The sequence below is a fragment of the Hordeum vulgare genome, chromosome 4H (assembly GCF_904849725.1).
Source record: "Hordeum vulgare subsp. vulgare chromosome 4H, MorexV3_pseudomolecules_assembly, whole genome shotgun sequence".
In the NCBI taxonomy this organism is placed as follows: domain Eukaryota; kingdom Viridiplantae; phylum Streptophyta; class Magnoliopsida; order Poales; family Poaceae; genus Hordeum; species Hordeum vulgare.
This window is the reverse complement of record NC_058521.1, coordinates 539,118,431-539,138,985: the sequence shown is the minus strand read 5'-3', so window position 1 is coordinate 539,138,985 and position 20,555 is coordinate 539,118,431. Positions and strand designations below refer to the sequence as shown.

The following is a 20,555-nucleotide window of genomic DNA, read 5'->3' as shown; positions in this document are numbered from 1 at the left end:
TCAAGAATATCCTGAAGTACCTGAAAAGGACTAAGGAGATGTTTCTCGTGTATGGAGGTGACGAAGAGCTCGCCGTAAAGGGTTACGTCGATGCAAGCTTTGACACAGATCCGGACGACTCTAAGTCGCAGACCGGATACGTATTTATTCTTAATGGGGGTGCAGTAAGCTGGTGCAGTTCCAAGCAAAGCGTCGTAGCTGATTCTACATGTGAAGCGGAGTACATGGCTGCCTCGGAGGCGGCTAAGGAGGGTGTCTGGATGAAGCAGTTCATGACGGATCTTGGAGTGGTGCCAAGCGCACTGAATCCAATAACCTTGTTCTGTGACAACACGGGTGCCATTGCCTTAGCAAAGGAACCCCGGTTTCACAAGAAGACCAGACACATCAAACGACGCTTCAACCTCATCCGCGACTACGTCGAAGGGGAGGACGTAAATATATGCAAAGTGCACACGGATTTGAATGTAGCAGACCCGCTGACTAAACCTCTTCCACGGGCAAAGCATGATCAACACCAGAACTGTATGGGTGTTAGATTTATTACAATGTAATTCGCATGATGATGTGAGGGCTAGATTATTGACTCTAGTGCAAGTGGGAGACTGTTGGAATTATGCCCTAGAGGCAATAATAAATATAGTTATTATTATAATTCCTGTATCAAGATAATCGTTTATTATCCATGCTATAATTGTATTGAATGAAGACTTATATACATGTGTGGATACATAGACAAAACACTGTCCCTAGCAAGCCTCTAGTTGGCTAGCCAGTTGATCAAAGATAGTCAGGGTCTTCTGATAATATACAAGGTGTTGTTGCTTGATAACTGGATCACGTCATTAGAAGAATCACGTGATGGACTAGACCCAAACTAATAGACGTAGCATGTTGATCGTGTCATTTTGTTGCTACTGTTTTCTACGTGTCAAGTATTTGTTCCTATGACCATGAGATCATATAACTCACTAACACCGGAGGAATACTTTGTGTGGATCAAACGTCGCAACGTAACTGGGTGACTATAAAGATGCTCTACAGGTATCTCCGAAGGTGTTCGTTGAGTTAGTATGGATCGAGACTGGGATTTGTCACTCCGTGTGACGGAGAGGTATCTCGGGGCCCACTCGGTAATACAACATCACACACAAGCCTTGCAAGCAATGTGACTTAGTGTAAGTTGCGAGATCTTGTATTACGAAACGAGTAAAGAGACTTGCCGGTAAACGAGATTGAAATAAGTATGCGGATACTGACGATCGAATCTCAGGCAAGTAACATGCCGAAGGACAAAGGGAATGACTTACGGGATTATATGAATCCTTGGCACTGAGGTTCAAACGATAAGATCTTCGTAGAATATGTGGGATCCAATATGGGCATCCACGTCTCGCTATTAGATATTGACCGAGGGGTCACTCGGGTCATGTTTACATAGTTCTCGAACCCGCAGGGTCTGCACACTTAAGGTTCGACGTTGTTTTATGCGTATTTGAGTTATATGGTTGGTTACCGAATGTTGTTCGGAGTCCCGGACGTCACGAGGGTTTCCGGAATGGTCCGAAAACGAAGATTGATATATAGGATGACCTCATTTGATTACTGGAAGGTTTTCGAAGTTACCGGGAATGTACCGGGAATGACGAATGGGTTCCGGGTGTTCACCGGGGGGGGCAACCCACCTCAGGGAAGCCCATAGGCCTTGGGGGTGGCGCACCAGCCCTTGGTGGGCTGGTGGGACAGCCCAAGAGGGCCCTATGCGCCAAGGATAGAAAATCAAAGAGAAAGGGAAAAAAAGGAGGTGTGAAAGGAGAGAAGGACTCTACTTTCCAATCCTAGTTGGACTAGGAATGGAGGAGGACTCCTCCCCCCCTTGGTGCGCAGCCCTTGGGGCTCCTTGAGCCTCAAGGCAAGCCTCCCCTCCCTCCTTCTATATATATGGAGCAATTAGGGCTGATTTGAGACAACTTTTCAAAGGCAGCCCGACCACATACCTCCACGGTTTTACCTCTAGATCGCGTTTCTGCGGAGCTCGGGCGGAGCCCTGCCGAGATCAGATCACCACCAACCTCCGGAGCGCCGTCACGCTGCCGGAGAACTCATCTACCTCTCCGTCTCTCTTGCTGGATCAAGAAGGCCGAGATCATCGTCGAGTTGTACGTGTGCTGAACGCGGAGGTGACGTCCGTTCGGCACTAGATCGTGGGACGGATCGCGGGACGGTTCGTGGGACGGTTCGCGGGGCGGATCGAGGGACGTGAGGACGTTCCACTACATCAACCGCGTTCACTAACGCTTCTGCTGTGCGATCTACAAGGGTACGTAGATCGGAAATCCCCTCTCGTAGATGAACATCACCATGATAGGTCTTCGTGCGCGTAGGAAATTTTTTGTTTCGCATGCGACGTTCCCCAACAGGATGAATCGGAGGAAGACGAGGATGAAGACGAGGATTGATTGTTGTGCCTTTCGTTTGTGTCATGAACTTGTTTGCATTTTGCACTTCGTTGAATGATGTTGTGGGTATGAATTTGAACTTCTAGGCATGAACTGGCACGAACTTGGTTGAATGATGTTTGTGTGATTCAAATTTATATGCCATGTGTTTTGTGTTGAGGAAGTGTGTGAAATTTGTGTTCAAATTGTAAGAAATGTGAGGCGCCGGCTCGCGCGCGCTTCATTTTAGCGCGCTGCTGGAGCTGCGCGCCCGCGCTGCATTTCGGCGCGGCTGCTGGAGCCAGCGCTGCGCGCCGCGCTAAACCTGACGATGGACGCGTTGTATATAAGTTTTTTGAGCGCCGGGCGAAGCGCACCTGTTAGAGATGCTTTTAACAAAGTCACATCTAACTCTTGTGCCATTTGATTTTACGCAAAGATTTGTGCGCTGGCTTTTTTCTCTTTTTCTTTTTCTCCTTTTGATGTTATTTAGATGAGGAACTAGATGAGAGCTAGACATACTCTGTTACCTCTATTTTGAATTTTCGACACATGTCTGAATTAGTATATATATATATATATATATCTGCAGTATTAAAACATGTCTCGTTGTTTCCCTTAACCTTTGCTTAATGGATGCCTCAATGCTAATTCTGAGGCAACTGAACTTATAACTTAAACCAATAACTAAATTGTGTGTAACTAGTGATAAAATAACGTCACTGCACTTGGGTCTTTTACCCGTGCCAGAACCAGAATAGAGCTCCGGGTTCAGGCCTCGAAGCTGATCTCGTGCTCGTCTTTTCCGACCTTGAGGAAATGTGAGCCTGCATCGATCACCTTCTTGCCATCCTCCCTCGCCCTGCTAAAGTGCTCGCATGGCCTGACGTCGAACGTGAGGCTGGCCTTCTCGCCGGCCTTGAGATGCTGGGTTCGGAACCCAATCAGCTGGCTCACCGGACGCCCGCCCGTCGCGTTGGGCCACCGGAGGAACATCAGCACAGAGTGCTTCCCGTCCAGGGGACCGTGGTTCTGCACCTCGACCACCGCCGGGAACTTGAGCTGCTCGCACCCGTCGGCGCCGATCTCCTCGACGGCGTAGCTCGCGCCGCCGTCGGCACTTGGCGTCGCGGTCAGGCCGGCGAGCAGATTCGTGCGTGGTGCTTTGTTGCCGGTCCCGGAGACAGCTAGTTGGCGGGAGAACTTGGAGTAACTGAGGCCGTAGCCGAACTTGTACACGGCGTTGCCCTGGTAGAAGCGGTAGCTCCGGCCAGGGTATCCGGTGGCCGGGTCGGCGCGCATGCGCATGTCCGTCATGGGCACCTTGGTGAACTCCTCCGGGTACCACGTCACCGGCAGCCTGCCGCTGGGGTTGTGGTCTCCGAACAGGACCCTGGCGATGGCGAGCCCGCCGGCCTGGCCAGGGTAGCCGGCCCACAGAATTGCACCGATCTTGGGGTTAGATTTGGCAAATGTCACGTCAACCGGACCGCCGGTGAGGAGCACCAGGATCACCGGCCGTTTCGCCGCGTTGGCGACTGCGGCGATGAGGCTCTGCTGCTTCCCTGGCAGCAGAAGACTCGTCCTGTCGAGCCCTTCCTGCTCCTGCGCCTGGCTGAGGCCCATGAACAGGAGCACGTAGTCCGACGAGGCCGCGAGCCCCGCCGCCTGGCCCGTCGCGGCGAAGCCGCACGCCGCCGAGTCGCACCCGGCGAGGAACCTGACGTTCTGCACGTAGCCCTGGAGCCCCTGCAGCGGCGTCGTGGTCTCGCAGGGAGGGCCGAAATAGTTGCCGTTGAGCGCGCCGGGGTCATTGGCGTTGTGGCCGATGACGGCGGCGGACGCCACCGCGCCCCGGCGAAGCGGGAGGATGCCGGCGTCGTTCTTGAGCAGGACGATGCCGTCCGTGGCCGCCTGGAGCGCCAGGTTCTTGTGCGCGGGCGAGCACACGTCCTTGGCCCCAAGGCCCCCGTACAGCGCGCTGCCCCGGGGGTCACCGTCGAAGTGCCCGAGCCGCATCCGGACGGCGAAGAGGTTATGCAGGGCCCTGTCCACGTCCTGCTCCGTCATCCTTCCCTGCCGCACGGCGGCCATGCCGTGCACCTGCGTGTAGTTCCCGCAGTTCAAATCCAATCCTGCAAACAGTTGGCAACATTTCTACATCAAGATTCTCCTCGCAACATCAACTGCAACAAATGACCTTTCTCATGGCGGTTTTGCTGCACTAACCGGCCTTGAGGGCAACGGCGACCGTCTCCTCCGGCGAGGGCCGGTAGAACTGCGCGTCGTGCATGAGCGCCACCGCGTCACAGTCGGAAGAGACGTAGCCGTTCAACCCCCAATCCCCCTTGAAGGTCGTGGAGAGGAGGTCGTTGCTGGCGCAGGCGGGGACGCCATTGATGGTGGTGTAGGCGCACATGACGCAGCTGGCCCGGCCTTCCTCCACGCAGCTCTTGAAGGGCGGGTTGAAGGTGTCCGCCATGTCCTGCGCCGTCACCCTCGCGTTGAAGTTGTAGCGGATGGCGCCGTTCCAGGCCTCCAGGTCGTAGGCCGAGGCGTGCTTGCAGCACGCCGAGGTCTGCAGCGTCGTCGGCGAGGAGCCCTGCAGGCCGCGCACGAACGCCACGGCGTACTTGCTCGCCGTCGTGGGGTCCTCGCCGGGGGTCTCCTGGCCGCGGCCCCACCGCGGGTCGCGGAAGATGTTCACGTTGGGCGACCAGATGGTCAGCCCCTCCGCCTGCCCCAGGTTGTACAGCGCCCGAGCCTCCGTCCCGATCGCCTGCACCACCATTTTCAATTTAGCCATCCATCCCGTTAGTCCGCTAAATAATCACAAGTAGTAAAAAGATTTTACTCAATTTGCATTGGACTCCAGATTTACAGGACATATGCATGCTTCCGCTAGACACGCGCGTTCGGTGCCCAGGTAGTAAGTGGGATCACTTTTGCAGGAGTACAAAAGTACCAACCCAATTGAAAGGAGGTGTGCTAATCAATCGACGAGATCAGAAAGATCATGGAGGGAGGCCACGCAGTGACAAGTGACAAAGACGGGCACGTGTGGCATGAATGAATGAGAGGGGTGTGCAGTTACGGACCATCACTCCGTAACCAGGACAATGCATGATTGTGTCTAAAATGCGAATTGCTCACGCTTTATCCTCTTTTTTTTTCAGTACAGCGTATCCCGGGCAAAGTCAAAAGCGTTTCTAAAAAAGGCCATCATTCAGCACCGCTGTGGAGCCTTGCAGATTACGTTCCATGGTCTCTAGGCTCTGTCATGCAAAGGGAAAACTTGGTGCAGTTCTCTTCATTGCTTACTTGCTAGTTTTGCATCTGCACCACAATTTCGATCTCTTTTTTTTTGAGATGTTTGATCTTTTTTTTACCATATCACAAACGTATCACGGCCCATTTAGTTCTTATAAAACCTTACAAAACATGTACTAATAAACAACATTTGGTCGACCAAACAATTCTAGATCTAACCGCGCAATCGACAAGGCAGATTAAGTAGCAGCTGACATTATCAGCACTAATTAATATTGGAGCCGGCCGGCCCAAACCAGCAACCACCAAGGACGGTGTACAAGATATGGTGGTGGGTACACCCTAGCCAGTGTGCCAGCACAGGAACAAGCATAGGTTGTTGGTTACGCGCGAACAAAAGGCTAGCTGGCTGGACGTGTAGGCCTACATGCACGTTTGCTCGCTCGTTTACCTATCAATCGATAGGTAGCGATCCCAATGAAGCAAATTGCCGCGCACACCTGCTGTTCACCGACCTTTTTTCCTGTAGTGCAATCATGTTACTTTCATCTGCATGCACTTTCGGTTCACCGGAAATTTGAGTTGTCCATTCCTGTCCTCTTAGCACGGAAGCATAGCTAGTATGGCTTAATGGAGCCTTAAGTAGCTAACCAAGTACGTGCTTTGCAAAATCAAATATAATCACAAGCATAAGACTGCATGCATATTATATTCCTATCTTTCTTGTATGTTTTAGACTGAATTTCAGGTTTTACTTGTACCGCATTTCTGCAACGCTTGTTACCTTGTCTAACAGCTTTTCATATTACCGAATTTCGCGAAATTTTTATATTTTGTTTATTTATTTTTTATAGCGATCTATGAAGTGGGTTTGGGCCGCCAAGTACATGTGGCGCATTTCCCTACTGTTTTCTTTTGCCCATGAAACCGATGAAATTGCTTAGCAAGACCTGGTCTTTTTCCTCAAGGTGCATGCGCCGCCGAGTTAGCTAACCAAACGAGGAGCTGCGCCTCTCTCCATGTCATGGTCACCAGATCAGCATCAGAGTGTTCTTCATCGAGAGTAGGCTAGCTATGGATTGGGCGTACGCGCAGGACCACGCCGCCAAATTCCCCTTAGTTGGACGCCGGAGAGGGTCCAAAATGCTGGATTCGACCGGAGCCTGTCCCACACTCCATCCTACCTCTACCTACTCCCACCCAGACCGACCAGTAACTACGCTTTCCATGGCTGATCTTTATGTTGAGCCGATGGAGGAGGTGCATGCAGCATACCTGGCCGATGAGGTACCACAGCTGCTCGTCGAAGGCGGCGGCGGTGAGCAGCACCTGCGGGAAGCTGGTGATGGCGCGGACGGCGCCGTCGAAGTGCATGCCGTGGCCCCAGAAGGCGAGCCCGTGGAGCCCCTCCGACCACCACTTATACGGCGGCACGCCCAGCCGCGGCACCCCCGGCGCCTCGTCGCCCAGCTGCGACACCTTCTCCGCCAGCGACAGCCGCGCCACCAGGTCCGCCGCCCGCTGCGCCGGCGGCAGCGCCGTGTTGCAGAACGCGAGGCCCTGCTGCGCCGCCCCCGGGCCGCACGAGAACGGCGGGTTGCCGGCGGCGCACACTCGCACCAATGCCAGCACCGTCGCCAGCGTGATGAGGGCGACCATGTCGGCGGCGCGGTAGGGGAAGCCCGCCATTGAGAGTGCGTGTGTGTGTGTGTGTGTGTGGAGGGTGAGAGAAGCTGAGTGGCGCGGCTCTCCTTTTATAGGCGTTCTTGGCTGGTGATCTGGTTGAAACTTGAAACTAGAAAGCTGGCATTAACCTGCTTTTTCAGCGTTCGCTTGAAAGCGAGCTGGGCTCCATTCGGAGTCGGACGACACACCGGAAGGTAATAAGATTCGGCGTAAGAACGGACCACGAGCCCACGAGAGAGCTGTACAGCACATTACGTACGTGTACTTTCCGTTGCACTGCCGTTCAATGTGCATGGGTTCGACCGTGCAGCTCTCATCACGAGATTCTTGACGATGAATGCATCATTTGGGTCATGACCATCAGTGAATAAAGCCCCTGGTCGACATGCCCTAGTACTCCAGTAAACAACTTTGGGGATCAAGAGGGCGTACGGTTGACATGCACCTAGCCACCTAGCTAGGTTTAATTCTTTCTAAGCCATGCATGCATGCATGAGGCGCCGTTAGCCTACTGGCTACTGCACTTCATTTTTCATGCAACACGACAGCAGCATTGGCGGTGCTGTATCATATAGGAGTATATCCTTCGTGCTTTGCTGGTAGCCTCCCGTGCCATTAAATCCACCCTAACTACCCTTGGGCAAGAAAAACGATGCCATCGATCGGGTTTGATCGGTCGCACTGGCATGCACACAACAAAGGAAATCGGTGCCATCGATTTTGAGCGGTAGCATGCAGACAAGTGAAGAGATGCCATCACTTTTATCGTTATCGTTTTTCCAAGTGGAAGAAAGACTTGTAGGATATTGTGCCACGTTAGGAGCCGAGCTGGTTATACAGGTGGAACGAGGTCACACACCACGTGTTGTGCTTATCTGTTTGCTTTTTTTTTTCTTTCAAGAATACGCGTAGGCGTATCATAGCTTTATAGAATGCTGAATTATAAGTAAAAGAAGACTAGCACTCATTGCGAATAACGAACGTAACACAAACATCACACACATACAAGTCGAGGGACAGCCACCAACGACCATACGACACTACAAAGCACAAGCGTCTGCCCTAACAGATAATAACACCGCGTCTATACCCACGCCGGGCATCCCTAAAGACCAGCGGCTCCCATAGAACTTCGCTAGTTGACGCACCATTTGCCCTGAATGCCGAAGAGGAGGTGCTAGGTAAATGACAGGACTTGCTCCAAATTGTGAAGACACCGTCTTGAATGCACCAACACCGAAGGAGAGCGGCGAGGAACAAGGCTGTGACTCTAAACACGATGCTCCCAATAGAGGAGCGACGTTGGGAACGCCGCCATCGTGTCGATCCGACTGGATCAAGGCTTTTGCCCCGAAGATAACAACCAACTCCACACAAGCGAGGGAAATGTCGAATTCACCTCGAGGACACCTCCAAGGAGGGAGACGACACCCACGGGCGCCATCGCCGCCGGCCGGGGAAGAGCCTTGCAAGATTTTCATCCAATCATCGCACATCTCCACACCTTGAAGGAATTGGGCAGCACCGTCTAGGACGCTTCACATTGCCGCCACCGCAACGCCTCGCCATTGTAGATGCATGGCCAAGGACCGCCGACAGGCCGCACATGAAGGAAAATTGTCGTCCACCAAACAACTACAACCTGGCCGAGGAACCATAGCCACCCAACTCCTTTAGCAAGGGCAGAACCGCCACCGAAGGCTATCAACTGCTCCAAAGTGACAGCCTTTCGACGATCCAACACCTAGCCGCAGGCAACTCCCACACCGACACCATCAGGAGGCCACCGCCGCTCGCCACACAGCCCAAAGGTGGCCCGGGCGCTCGCTGCTCGCCAGGAGCACCATCCTAGCCGAGACATTGCAACACCGCCACCAACCAGGACGGTAGTGCGTGCCGCCGCCTGCAGTACGCACCGCCGCCACTAGACCACGTCACAACACCGCTGTTGTCCCCTCCAATACCGTCATATCTCCATGTCTCCCGCTGTGCTCTGCCGCTGGCCACCACCACACCAAGCCCCCAACGTAATCGCCAGCACTACCGCAGTGCTCAACAGTCCTAGAGGCCCGGCGTCACCACGCGTGCTGGCAGCCACGCCCGGGTATCGAGCGGCCAGATCCAGATCCTGGGAGGGGGATCGAGATGAACCGAGACCATCATCCGTTACCGAAACAAGCAGCACCTTCGGACGGAGCTCACAACAACCCCGCAGCAATCGCGCCATGCCGACGCCGCACTCTCGCAGCACCACGCCGCCAAGCGTCGTCGCCGCATGAGCACCGCGCCATGGCTATGGAGCAGGGAGCCGTGCCGAGGAGAGGCCCCGCCGCCGTCGGTCCTACAAAGGCCCTCGGCGGCAGCGAGGGGGCGGGAGGGAGAGGGTCGGCCGCCGGCGGGGATCTAGGGTCCCCCGTTTCGCCTCGAGGAGGGACGCGAGGGTCGGGGTCTGTGTTTGGGGAGCTAGTCTAAATGTTGTCTTCCAAGTACTGCTTATCTCTTTGTAGTTGTGTTTACATGGAATGAGATATTGGTCTGCTGGTGTTCTCGTTGGTGATGGTGTCCGCAATTTGGGCGATTGGCTTCGGGTCCCCCGATGCCGGGTCAATAGCTCCTATGCGACATCTTTGAGGTGAATTCGAAGGAGTGGGACGTCTTTCGTCCGAATTACCTTGGCGTGACACTTCTGAGCGAGGAAATATCCCACACACGACATGGCCCTTAATCTGAACTGATGTCCTGATTAGCTGTTAGGGACTAGACCCACAACTTATCCACATAAGCGCGGGCCCTACTTGGCAGTGCATCTAGTTACGGGCCCCACTTTTCAGTGCATCAGGTGAAACGTGTCTTAGAGGCTGGACCCACAACTTATCCACGTAAGCGCGTGCCCTACTTGGCAGTGCATCTAGTTACGGGCCCCACTTGTCAGTGCATCAGGTGAAACATGTCCCCGTGCCTGTCTGAATGGGTACCCCAGTCTGAACCTGTGTTGCTCCCTCTTCGTTCCCGGTGGTGAGCCGCCGGCGGCGACGGAGCTTTTGTTCTGGGTGACAGCAGCGGCGGAGCTTTCGTTCTCGGCGACGGCGGCAGATGTGGTGAGTGAATCCGGAACCCTATCATGTTCTCCTCCGTGTTGAGTTAGATCTCACCGCATCGCCTCTGTTTCCCTCTGTTTTTGGTCAATTTGATCCAAATTTCTGGTTAGGCGAACGAGTACATCATTTGGCAGGTCATCCGGCCAGAGCTTAGAAGAAACATGTAGGGTAGCACCAAAAGCAGCCACAGTATGCGCAAGATCATTACAAGCCCTGGGGGCAAAAGAGAACGAGCAAGCATTAAAATTCTGACGAGCAAAGACTCTGATTTCTCTGAACAAGATGCCTTCTAGTACCTTGTCTAATTCTGAGCTTTGTAGTGCTTTGACGAGCGTCTGGCAGCCTGACTCCACTTACACGTACCAAAGTTCTCCATTGGTTCCGAAGTCTGAAACAATGCATAGATATGTAATACAGTTGTTTTGTTCTGTACCAAAGGTCAGACACTTGTTTAAGACCTTGTTTTAATAGCATGGTACCTTCTTCTTCCAACACTTGTTTAAGATCTTCCTCATGCTCAGCTCGAGGTAATTCGATTATACGTTGGATCTCCGTGGAAAGTCAAATCAAATTTGTGGTTGTTTTGCATAATAGCCGCACAAACACAATCTCTATAGAATTCATATCTTAAAAATGCCTTAACCAAGCCAGACTTGTCTATCGATTTTGCATACATAGTTTGAAGCTCTGTTTGCAGCTGTGTTCCATTGGTTCAAGTCTGAAGCTCTGTTTGCGGTGCATACATCAGAGTGCAGGCGGTGAGCACAAGCAAGTTCAGTCGACAGACTCAAGCAATTCCTCTGTGTCCCCTCACTCTTGTCGCATGGAATGGAATTGACGTCCTTGAGCCCTCCCCCTCTTCTTTGGCATGGCTACGGACTCCCCGGCGGCGTCCGCCAACGGTGTCCTTCCCCTCGTCCGCGACCTTGGCCACGGCAACGCTGCACTCGCTGGTAGCGCTTAAGCTTGTCGACAGTCTGGTGTTGGGGTAGCCGAAGAGTGCGGTAATTCTTCAGTTAACAGAGTGCAGCAATTCTTCAATCAATCGATGGGGAGGAGCGTAATGTTTCGATAGAACTGGGCCGACCAATGAAAGCGCAGCCCGCGGATCGCTGACATAGCCCTACTTCCTAATCCAGACCATCCATTCACGACGATGCAATGGTACGGACAGGTGCGGGGTTTTGATGGGGTTTTGAGGGGTTTTGAGAGGTTATCAAGGGTTAGGGTTGAGCATAACTAATTCAAATAAAATCAAAAAAATATAATATTGGTGCCAATCATCGTTCTATGTGACTAACTCGAGAGGAAAAATAATAAACCTGGACTATGAAGTTTTTCATGAAAAAACCTTCACAAACTTGGCTATCACGAATGAGGTTGTAGGGTTTTCAAAGGTTAGGGTTGAGTATAAGTAATTCAAAAAAATCAAAAAATTAGGAAACTGGTGCCAATCATCGGTCTATGTGACTAACTCGATAGGAAAAATAAGAAACCTGGACTATGGAGTTTTTCATGAGAAAACCTTCACAAACTTGGCTATCACGAACGAGGTTGTAGGGTTTTCAAATGTTAGGGTTGAGCATAAGTAATTCAAAAAAAATCAATAAATTAGAAAACTGGTGCCAATCAATTTGAGTTGTTAGTATATGACAAAGTAAGAACATGTGTACTGGTTTTCCAATATTTTGATATATTTTTTTTAAATTATGCACATTTCGAACTTGGTCAAACCTAAGTTTGACCAATATTTAAACAAGTTTCAAGCATGGAAATGACAAACCAAGCCTGGATACTTCTTAATCACTTCAAAATGAAGCTTTTGTGAGGTTTTTGAAAGTTTGGAGTTCAACACCCAAAACCACTTGTCTTCACACATGAGTTTCAAATTAGCTCCAAAGGGGGTAAATACTCCATTTCTAAGCAAGTTTTTTTGTCCACCATGTCTAAAACAGCCAAATCAATTTGATTTGTTAGTATATGACAAAGTAAGAACATGTGCACTCGTTTCCAAATTTTTTATTTTTTTATTTTTATGCTAATTTCAAACTTGGTCAAACCTAAGTTTGACCAACATTTAAACAAGTTTCAAACATGAAAATGACAAACCAAGCGTGGATCCTTCTTAGTCACTCCAAAATGAAGCTTTTGTGAGGTTTTTGAAAGTTTGAAGTTCAACACCCAAAACCACTTGTCTTCACACATTAGTTTCCAATTAGCTCCAAGGGGGTAAATACCCCATTTCTAAGCAAGTTTGTTTGTCCACCATGTCTGAAACACCCAAATTAATTTGAGTTGTTGGTATATGACAAAGTAAGAACATGTGCATTGGTTTTCTAATTTTTTGATTTTTTTGAAGTTTTTATGCTCATTTCAAACGTGGTCAAACTTAGGTTTGACCAACATTTAAACAAGTTTCAAACATGAAAATGACAAACCAAGCGTGGATCCTTCTTAGTCACTCCAAAATGAAGCTTTTGTGAGGTTTTTTAAAGTTTGAAGTTCAACACACAAAACCACTTGTCTTCACACATGAGTTTCAAATTAGCTCCAAAGGGGGTAAATACCCAATTTCTAAACAAGTTTTTTTATCCACCATGTCTAAAACAGCCAAATCAATTTGAATTGTTAGTATATGACAAAGTAAGAACATGTGCACTGGTTTAAACAAGTTTCAAACATGAAAATGGCAAACCAAGCCTGGATCCTTCTTAGTCACTCCAAAATGAAGCTTTTGTGAAGTTTCTGAAAGTTTGAAGTTCAACACCCAAAACCACTTGTCTTCACACTTGAGTTCCAAATTAGCTCCAAAGGGTGTAAATACCCCATTTCTAGGCAAGTTTTTTTTGTCCACCATGTCTAAAACAGCCAAATCAATTAATTTAAGTTGTTAGTATATGACAAAGTAAGAACATGTGCACTGGTTTCCAATTTTTTTTTATACTCATTTCAAACTTGGTCAAACCTAGTTTATTTGTGTTGACGTGGGGGTCTGACCGGTCAATCTGGCCCATGGGCCAGGAAAGTCACCTAAGTGTCGCACACTAGCTACTTATACAGTGAAATATGTTGTACCCTAGCTATTTACACATCCAGATCTGCGCCACTCTCGTCGTTGGCGACCACCAAAACCGCGCAATCCAGCCCCCCCGCCGCAATCAAGTGTCGTCGAGCGACGATCATAAGGCTCGGATCTTCGAGCTCGCGCGGCGGCCAGTCTAGCGGCGGAAACCGCTCCGACAAGGATTGGAATGGGGCGAAGCGGCCGGCGCCCTACTCTGACCCCGAACGGGCGGCGCGGGTTGCTTCCGACACTTCTCGAAAGTGTGGCGCGCGCAAGTACATGAACTGCGGGCTCGGGCCGCCGCGTGTGTTTGCTCGGCGTGAGGTGGAGGAGTACGACCAACAGATGGCGGCGGTGGCGCGAGGTAGCTCCTCTGCCGCGGGTGGCGCGGGGATCTCCGCCATTGCACGCGCACCGCTGTCGCCTCCGAAGAGGGAGGGGGAGGAGTGATGTTTGTTGTGTATCCCTTGCAACGGTGCCAGGAAATAGTTGTGTCCACGGCACCAGGAATCCTTCAGCTACGGCTATGCCTTAAGGGACTTCCTAGGCAAGTATGCAAAGGATTTCCCCCGTGGCCTTGGAGCCGTGTGTTGGTGTTCCCTCGAAGCGGAAAGGGTGATGTAGCACAGCGACGGTAAGTATTTCCCTCAGTTTGAGAACCAAGGTATCAATCCGGCGGAAGAGTATCTCAAGATCCTGCACAAACACAAAAGCTTGCACCCAACGCTATGAAGGGGTTGTCAATCCCTTATAGATTGTTTGCCAAGTGAGAACTGAAAGCAACAAAGTAACAAAGCAAAGTAAAAGCGGAGGTGTAAACGATGGATGTGAATAGACCCGGGGGCCGTAGTGTTTACTAGTGGCTTCTCTCATAAAAGCAAGTAGACGGTGGGTGAACAAATTACTGTCGAGCAATTGATAAAACCGCGCAAAGTCGTGACGATATCTATGCAATGATTATTTCTATAGGCATCACGTCTGAAACAAGTAGACCGATACTTTCTGCATCTACTACTATTACTCCACACGTCGACCGCTATCCAGCATGCATCTAGTGTATTAAGTCCATAAGAATAGAGTAACGCCTTAAGCAAGATGACATGATGTAGAGGGATAATCTCAAACCAATGATAAAAACCCCATCTTTTTACCCTTGATGGCAACTACTTGATGTGTGCCTTGGTGCCCCTACTGTCACTTGGAAAGGTCACCACATGGTAGAACCCAAAACCAAACACTTTGACCATTGCAAGAATCATAGATCTAGTTGGCCAAACAAAACCCAAGACTCGGAGAGACTTACAAGGATATCAAATCATGCATATAAGAAATCAACAAAGACTCAAATATATATCATAGATAATCTGATCACAAATCCACAATTCATCGGATCTCGACAAACACACCGCCAAAGAAGATTACATCGGATAGATCTCCATGAAGATCATGGAGAACTTTGTATTGAAGATCCAAGAGAGAGAAGAAGTCATCTAGCTACTAACTACGGACCCGTAGGTCTGAAGTGAACTACTCACGAGTCATTGGAGGGGCGATGATGATGATGAAGAAGCCCTCCAACTCCAAAGTCCCCTCCGGCAGGGCGCCGGGAAGGGTCTCCAGATGAGATCTCGCGGAAACGGAAGCTTGCGGCGGCGAAAAAGTATTTTCGAGGCTCCCCTAATTTTTTGCGGAATATTTGGGAATTTATAGGCCAAAGATCTAGGTCAGGGGGCGGCCAGGGAGGCCACAAGCCTTCCCACCGCCGCCTCCCCCTGGTGGCGCAGTGGGGGCTTGTGGGCTCCCTGGAGCCCACCTGGATTGGCCCAAAAGCCCCTTGGTCTTCTTCCGTTCGGGAAAAAATCATTTCGGGGTTTTTCTTCCGTTTGGACTCTGTTCCAAAATCAGATCTGAAAAGAGTCAAAAACACGGAAAAAACAGGAAGTGACACTTGGCACTGAATTAATAAGTTAGTCCAAAAAAAGATATGATACATAAAACAACCAAAGAAGACAAGATAACAGCGTGAAACCATCAAAAATTATAGATACGTTTGAGACGTATCAAGGAGCAGGGCTTGGCACCGCGCCCCGACCGCCTCGGCTTTGTGCTGGGAGACTACGTCGACAACGACGACCTCGATGGCGTCATCGCCGAGATTATGGAGTGCACCAAGGACGAGCCCCAGTAGCTCATCGCGCGTCGGCAGATGGAAGAGGAGCTCGACGAGTTCCGCCCCCGCCAAGCCATCGAGAAATCCCGCACAAACACGGGGTGGGCCGCCTCCGACTCCGACTCCGACTGTCCGGTGTCGCCGCCTCGTCGGGGCCGCACCCCTAGGGCTCAGGTGAGCCCAATTTTGGAGACCTAACTAGGGGTAGGAGCTTTATGTAATCGAAGTACTACGTGCGGCTTTTGCTCCGATGAGCCCGTCATTAAAACTCGGTGTAATCGAACCACTACTACTCCGTGTGTAATCGAACCACCATGTTTGCTAAAATGTATCTATGTTGTTTGAATTTGGTCGATTTCGGTTGAATGCTTGTAAATTTGCTTTTCTGAATTGGAGCTCGCCGGCGTTGTCATGCTTCATCACCGGAGAAGAAGAAGAGGGAGGATGCGCGTAGGGAAAAACTGTTTAACCATAGTTTCCGCCATCTAGGTCCCACGCCGACATGCATAAGTTGTGGGTCCCGCCCGGCTCCACTTAATCCTGATAGAGATTGTGCTTAAGGGTCATGTCGTGTCTGGGCTATTTGTGCGTACAGAGATGTCGCAACAGAGCTATTTTTACGAACGATGTCGTCTTGCTGTCAATTCGCCGGAAAATTGCACATGAGCTATTGACCCCCCCGATGCCACGGTTCTGATGGCATATGCGCATCAGTGTAGGAATCGGAGCGTGGTGTAATGGTGTTTGCGATGGTTGATGTGGCGACTGCCTTATCTACAAGAGCCATACATTTTTCGTGTGTCCCACTGCTACGGCAATAGACAACAGCGCCAGAAATTGACACGTTGACGGAGATTGGGCTTGCGTTGGTTTTTCCCTTGAAGAGGAAAGGGTGATGCAACACAGGAGCAGTAAGTATTTCCCTGAGTTTGAGAACCAAGTTATCGATCCAGAAGGAGGGTCTCGTCAAGTCCAGAGTACGTGCGCAAACACAAACAAGCTTGCACCCAACGCTTCAAAGGGGTTGTCAATCCCTTCAAGATTGTTTGCAAAGTGAGATCTGAAGGCAGAAAGTGCAACGAAGTAAAAAGTGTAAGGCTGGAAATATGGTGTGGAGTATACCCTGGGGGCCATAGTTTTCACTAGAGGCTTCTCTCAAAATAGAAAATATCACGGTGGGTGAAAAAATTACTGTCGAGCAATTGATAGAACGGCGCAAAGTCATGACGATATCTAAGGCAATGATCATACATATAGGCATCACGTCCGAGACAAGTAGACCGATACTTTCTGCATCTACTACTATTACTCCACACATCGACCGCTATCCATCATGCATCTAGTGTATTGAGTTCATGATGAACAGAGTAACGCCTTAAGCAAGATGACATGATGTAGAGGGATAATCTCAAACCAATGATGAAAACCCCATCTTTTTACCCTTGATGGCAACAACACGATGCGTGCCTCGCTACCCCTTCTGTCACTGGGTGAGGTCACCGCACGGTATGAACCCAAAACCAAGCACTTATCCCATTACAAGAATCATAGATCTCGTTGGCCAAACAAAACCCACAACTCGAAGAGAATTACAAGGATATGAAATCATGCATAAGAGAGATCAGAAGAAACTCAAATAAGATTCATAGATAATCTGATCATAAATCCACAATTCATCGGATCTCGACAAACACACCGCAAAAGAAGATTACATCGGATAGATCTCCATGAAGATCATGGAGAACTTTGTATTTAAGATCCAAGAGAGAGAAGAAGCCATCTAGTTACTAGCTATGGACCCATAGGTCTATGGTGAACTACTCACGCATCATCAGAAAGGTCATGGTTTTGATGAAGAAGCCCTCCGTGTCCGAATCCCCCCTCCGGCAGGGCACCAGAACATGCCCCAGATGGGATCTTGCGGAGACAGAAGCTTGCGGCGGCGGAAAAGTATTTTCGATGATCTCCTGAATTTTTTGGGATTTTTAGGGAATATATAGGCGCAACCCCTAGGGCAAAGGGCGTCCAGGGGGCCCACAAGCCTGTGGGTCGCGGCCTCCCCCCTTGCCGCGGGGTGAGGGCTTGTGGGGCCCCTGGGGCCCTCCTGCCTTGGCTCTCAAGTCTCCTGATCTTCTTCCTTTACGGAAAAATTCTTTTCAGGGATTTTATTCCGTTTGGACTCCGTTTCAAAATCTCCTCTGAAAGGGGTCAAAAACATGGAAAAAAACAGGAATTGGCACTTGGCACTGAGTTAATAAGTTAGTCCCAAAAAATATATAAAAGGCATGCAAAACATCCAAAGTCTGACAAGATAATAGCATGAAACCATAAAAATTTATAGATACGTTGGAGACGTAACACCCACAAGATAATTACTTGGTAACCGTCATACTTCCATTATAGCTTGCCATAGTGAACGTGGTAGGGGCATCTGCATAGGTAAACGTTTACCACCCGTGCGCCGGCGGAAACCTTATGCCGGACGCACGCGCGCGGTTGAATAAGAAAACGCTTCGGTGCTTCCTGACCGCATATTAACGTGGGTCCACATGCAATTTTTCTTCCCGTTCCCCCATCCTCCCTCACCACTCCTCTTTTTCGTTGTGTTCGTTGTGCCGTAGATGAGGGCCGCCCCACCTCGCCCTTTCCCTCTCCCACAAGTAGATGGCAGTGAGGCTGCTGGCAGGAGTTTGCATCGTGGGCGAGGTTGCGAAGCCAAAGCTACAAGTTCATGCGTCAAAGCACAACCCCCCTGAAAAAGCTACACCAGCATCGCTTTTTGTAACCGGCGACGAAAAAAGCTTCAAACCGGCGATCAAAAATGCTACAACCGGCATTACCGAAAGCTTCAACCAGAGACGAGGGGAATCAAGGGCCACCCATCACGCAAAACGCGAATGCTGCAACCGGTGATGAAAAAAGTTTCAACCGGCTAGGAAAAAAACTTCAAACGACGATATAAAAAGCTTCAACCGACGACAGAGAAACACAAAACGCTGCAATCATTGACACAAAAGCTTCAACCATATGTTTGAAAAGCTTCAACCACAGACCAACGAGGAAAGCCTATCATTTTTGCTACAACCAGCAAAAAGCTTCAAGCGACATATAAAAAGCTTCAACCGTTGTGGAAAAAGCTTCAACCGTTGATGGAAAAAAGCTTCAACTCATGAAAATAGCTTCAACCACCGTGAATAAAGCTTCAAGCGACATGAGAAAAATCTTCAACCGATACATCATACCGACGATGATGGGAGCGGTGACACCGGGGAGCTGCGGACCGACGGCATGGCGGTGCTACATATTAGAGGGGGAAAAGCTTCAAGTGACACACGGAGTTGCAACCCTAAGGGCGCAACTATTGCATGGGGGTAGAGCTGGGGATGAGGGGCGGCGGCCGGCGATGCGGACGGCCAACAAGGGTGCCGACTGGCGAGGAGGACATCTGCCGAGGGCGCCGACCGGCGACAAGGGCATTGCGGTCGTGCTTCAAGCGCGGGGTAGGGGTGTGGACGGTGCTCGGGGCGTTGACTCGCGAGGGAAGACGAAACAGAAACAAATCTGACGGTCTTTAATCATTGTATCAAACGGTTGGGGTCCGACCGGCAAAAGCTAGCGCCGGTCCGCTGGCGCCTAGCACTGCCCATATGCATAAGGCGTGAAAAGACCTCTCTCGCTCAATGCCACACACGGGACATATATTAGTAAACTCCATGTTCCTAGCATACTTGATGTTTCAAGTGGGTAAAAAATTCATTAGCACTCTTCACGTAAAGGTACATATCCTCGATGGAGCAAGGTACTTGTTACATAACGTCGCCCAGACAGCGCGAAGTCCGTCTGGTTCCCTACTCGTTGCACCTATAGAAGGTAGTTGAAGATCGGACAACACAAAACAATCTTCTTCGGCACCCATGCATTGAAATTGTCAGCAAGCCGATGGGAAGGCTTACCATGACGTTTTTAACAACATCTCACTGGAGGAACTGTTGTTGGACAAGGTCCAACCTTCATGCACCACACACGTCAAGACGCCCACTTCAGGCAGCATCAGGCCTTTGTGATGACGAGAGTACGCAATGGGGCCAAGGGGTCCATATATCCCTCAAAACTCGAATGCTCTCACCATTACCAGCACGCCATAGGATGTGCTTCTTTTGGAGCTCAAGCACATGCGAAATAGCTTGCCAGGTAGGAGAAGTTTTGTGTGTGAACACCGTATCTTCTATCCGGGAGTAAAATGCACAAAACCACCACTTTACACGCATAGCTCTTGGAAAACCACCACTTTACAAAACATGACAAATTTGCACTGCACCGAAAATCTGACAGTGGCAAAAAACACTGAATAAAAAATGAGCACCTTTTGACGTAGCCGATCGCACGTGGGCCCACAACGCTGACAACACAGTGCTAATGGGCGGTAACTACCATACCGACTGAGCTGGCCGGCCCGTTCTTGTAAGGGAAACAATGTCCTTTCCTAATCTCTCCTCGTCGCTCACTCTCTCACTCTCATTCACTCCCACTCACTCCCCTATGCATCGTTGCTGCCTCGGCAATTACCTCTTGGAGATATCTCGAAGACAGCAGCGAGGAGCTGGAGCACACCTACCCTGTCATGGACGTGGATCTATGGGTATATATACACTAGTGCTGGTTAGGGTTAGGGTTTGACCATGTTTAGATCCTCCCTTTTTGTTTGTGGTCTATGGAGTGCCTAAGTCTTATTTTGAGTGAAGGACAATCCATATACTACTATTAATGCTTCCTGGTGTGGCATAGTGGCTGATCTAGAGATCAAATGCAAGCACCAGTTAGGGGCAAGA

At 50.1% G+C, this 20,555-nt stretch overlaps 1 protein-coding gene across 1 annotated transcript; it reads right to left on the bottom strand.

Annotated features, from left to right (window-relative positions):
• Positions 1-2,991: 2,991 nt before the first annotated feature.
• On the bottom strand, positions 2,992-7,429 carry LOC123449358 (probable beta-D-xylosidase 7). The gene is made up of 3 exons (XM_045126559.1): positions 6,984-7,429; positions 4,668-5,217; positions 2,992-4,573 (listed from the first exon to the last, which is right to left on the bottom strand). Exons 1-3 carry the CDS (start codon positions 7,395-7,397, stop codon positions 3,210-3,212), a joined length of 2,328 nt encoding a protein of 775 aa, XP_044982494.1. The 5' UTR covers positions 7,398-7,429; the 3' UTR covers positions 2,992-3,209.
• Positions 7,430-20,555: the final 13,126 nt, after the last annotated feature.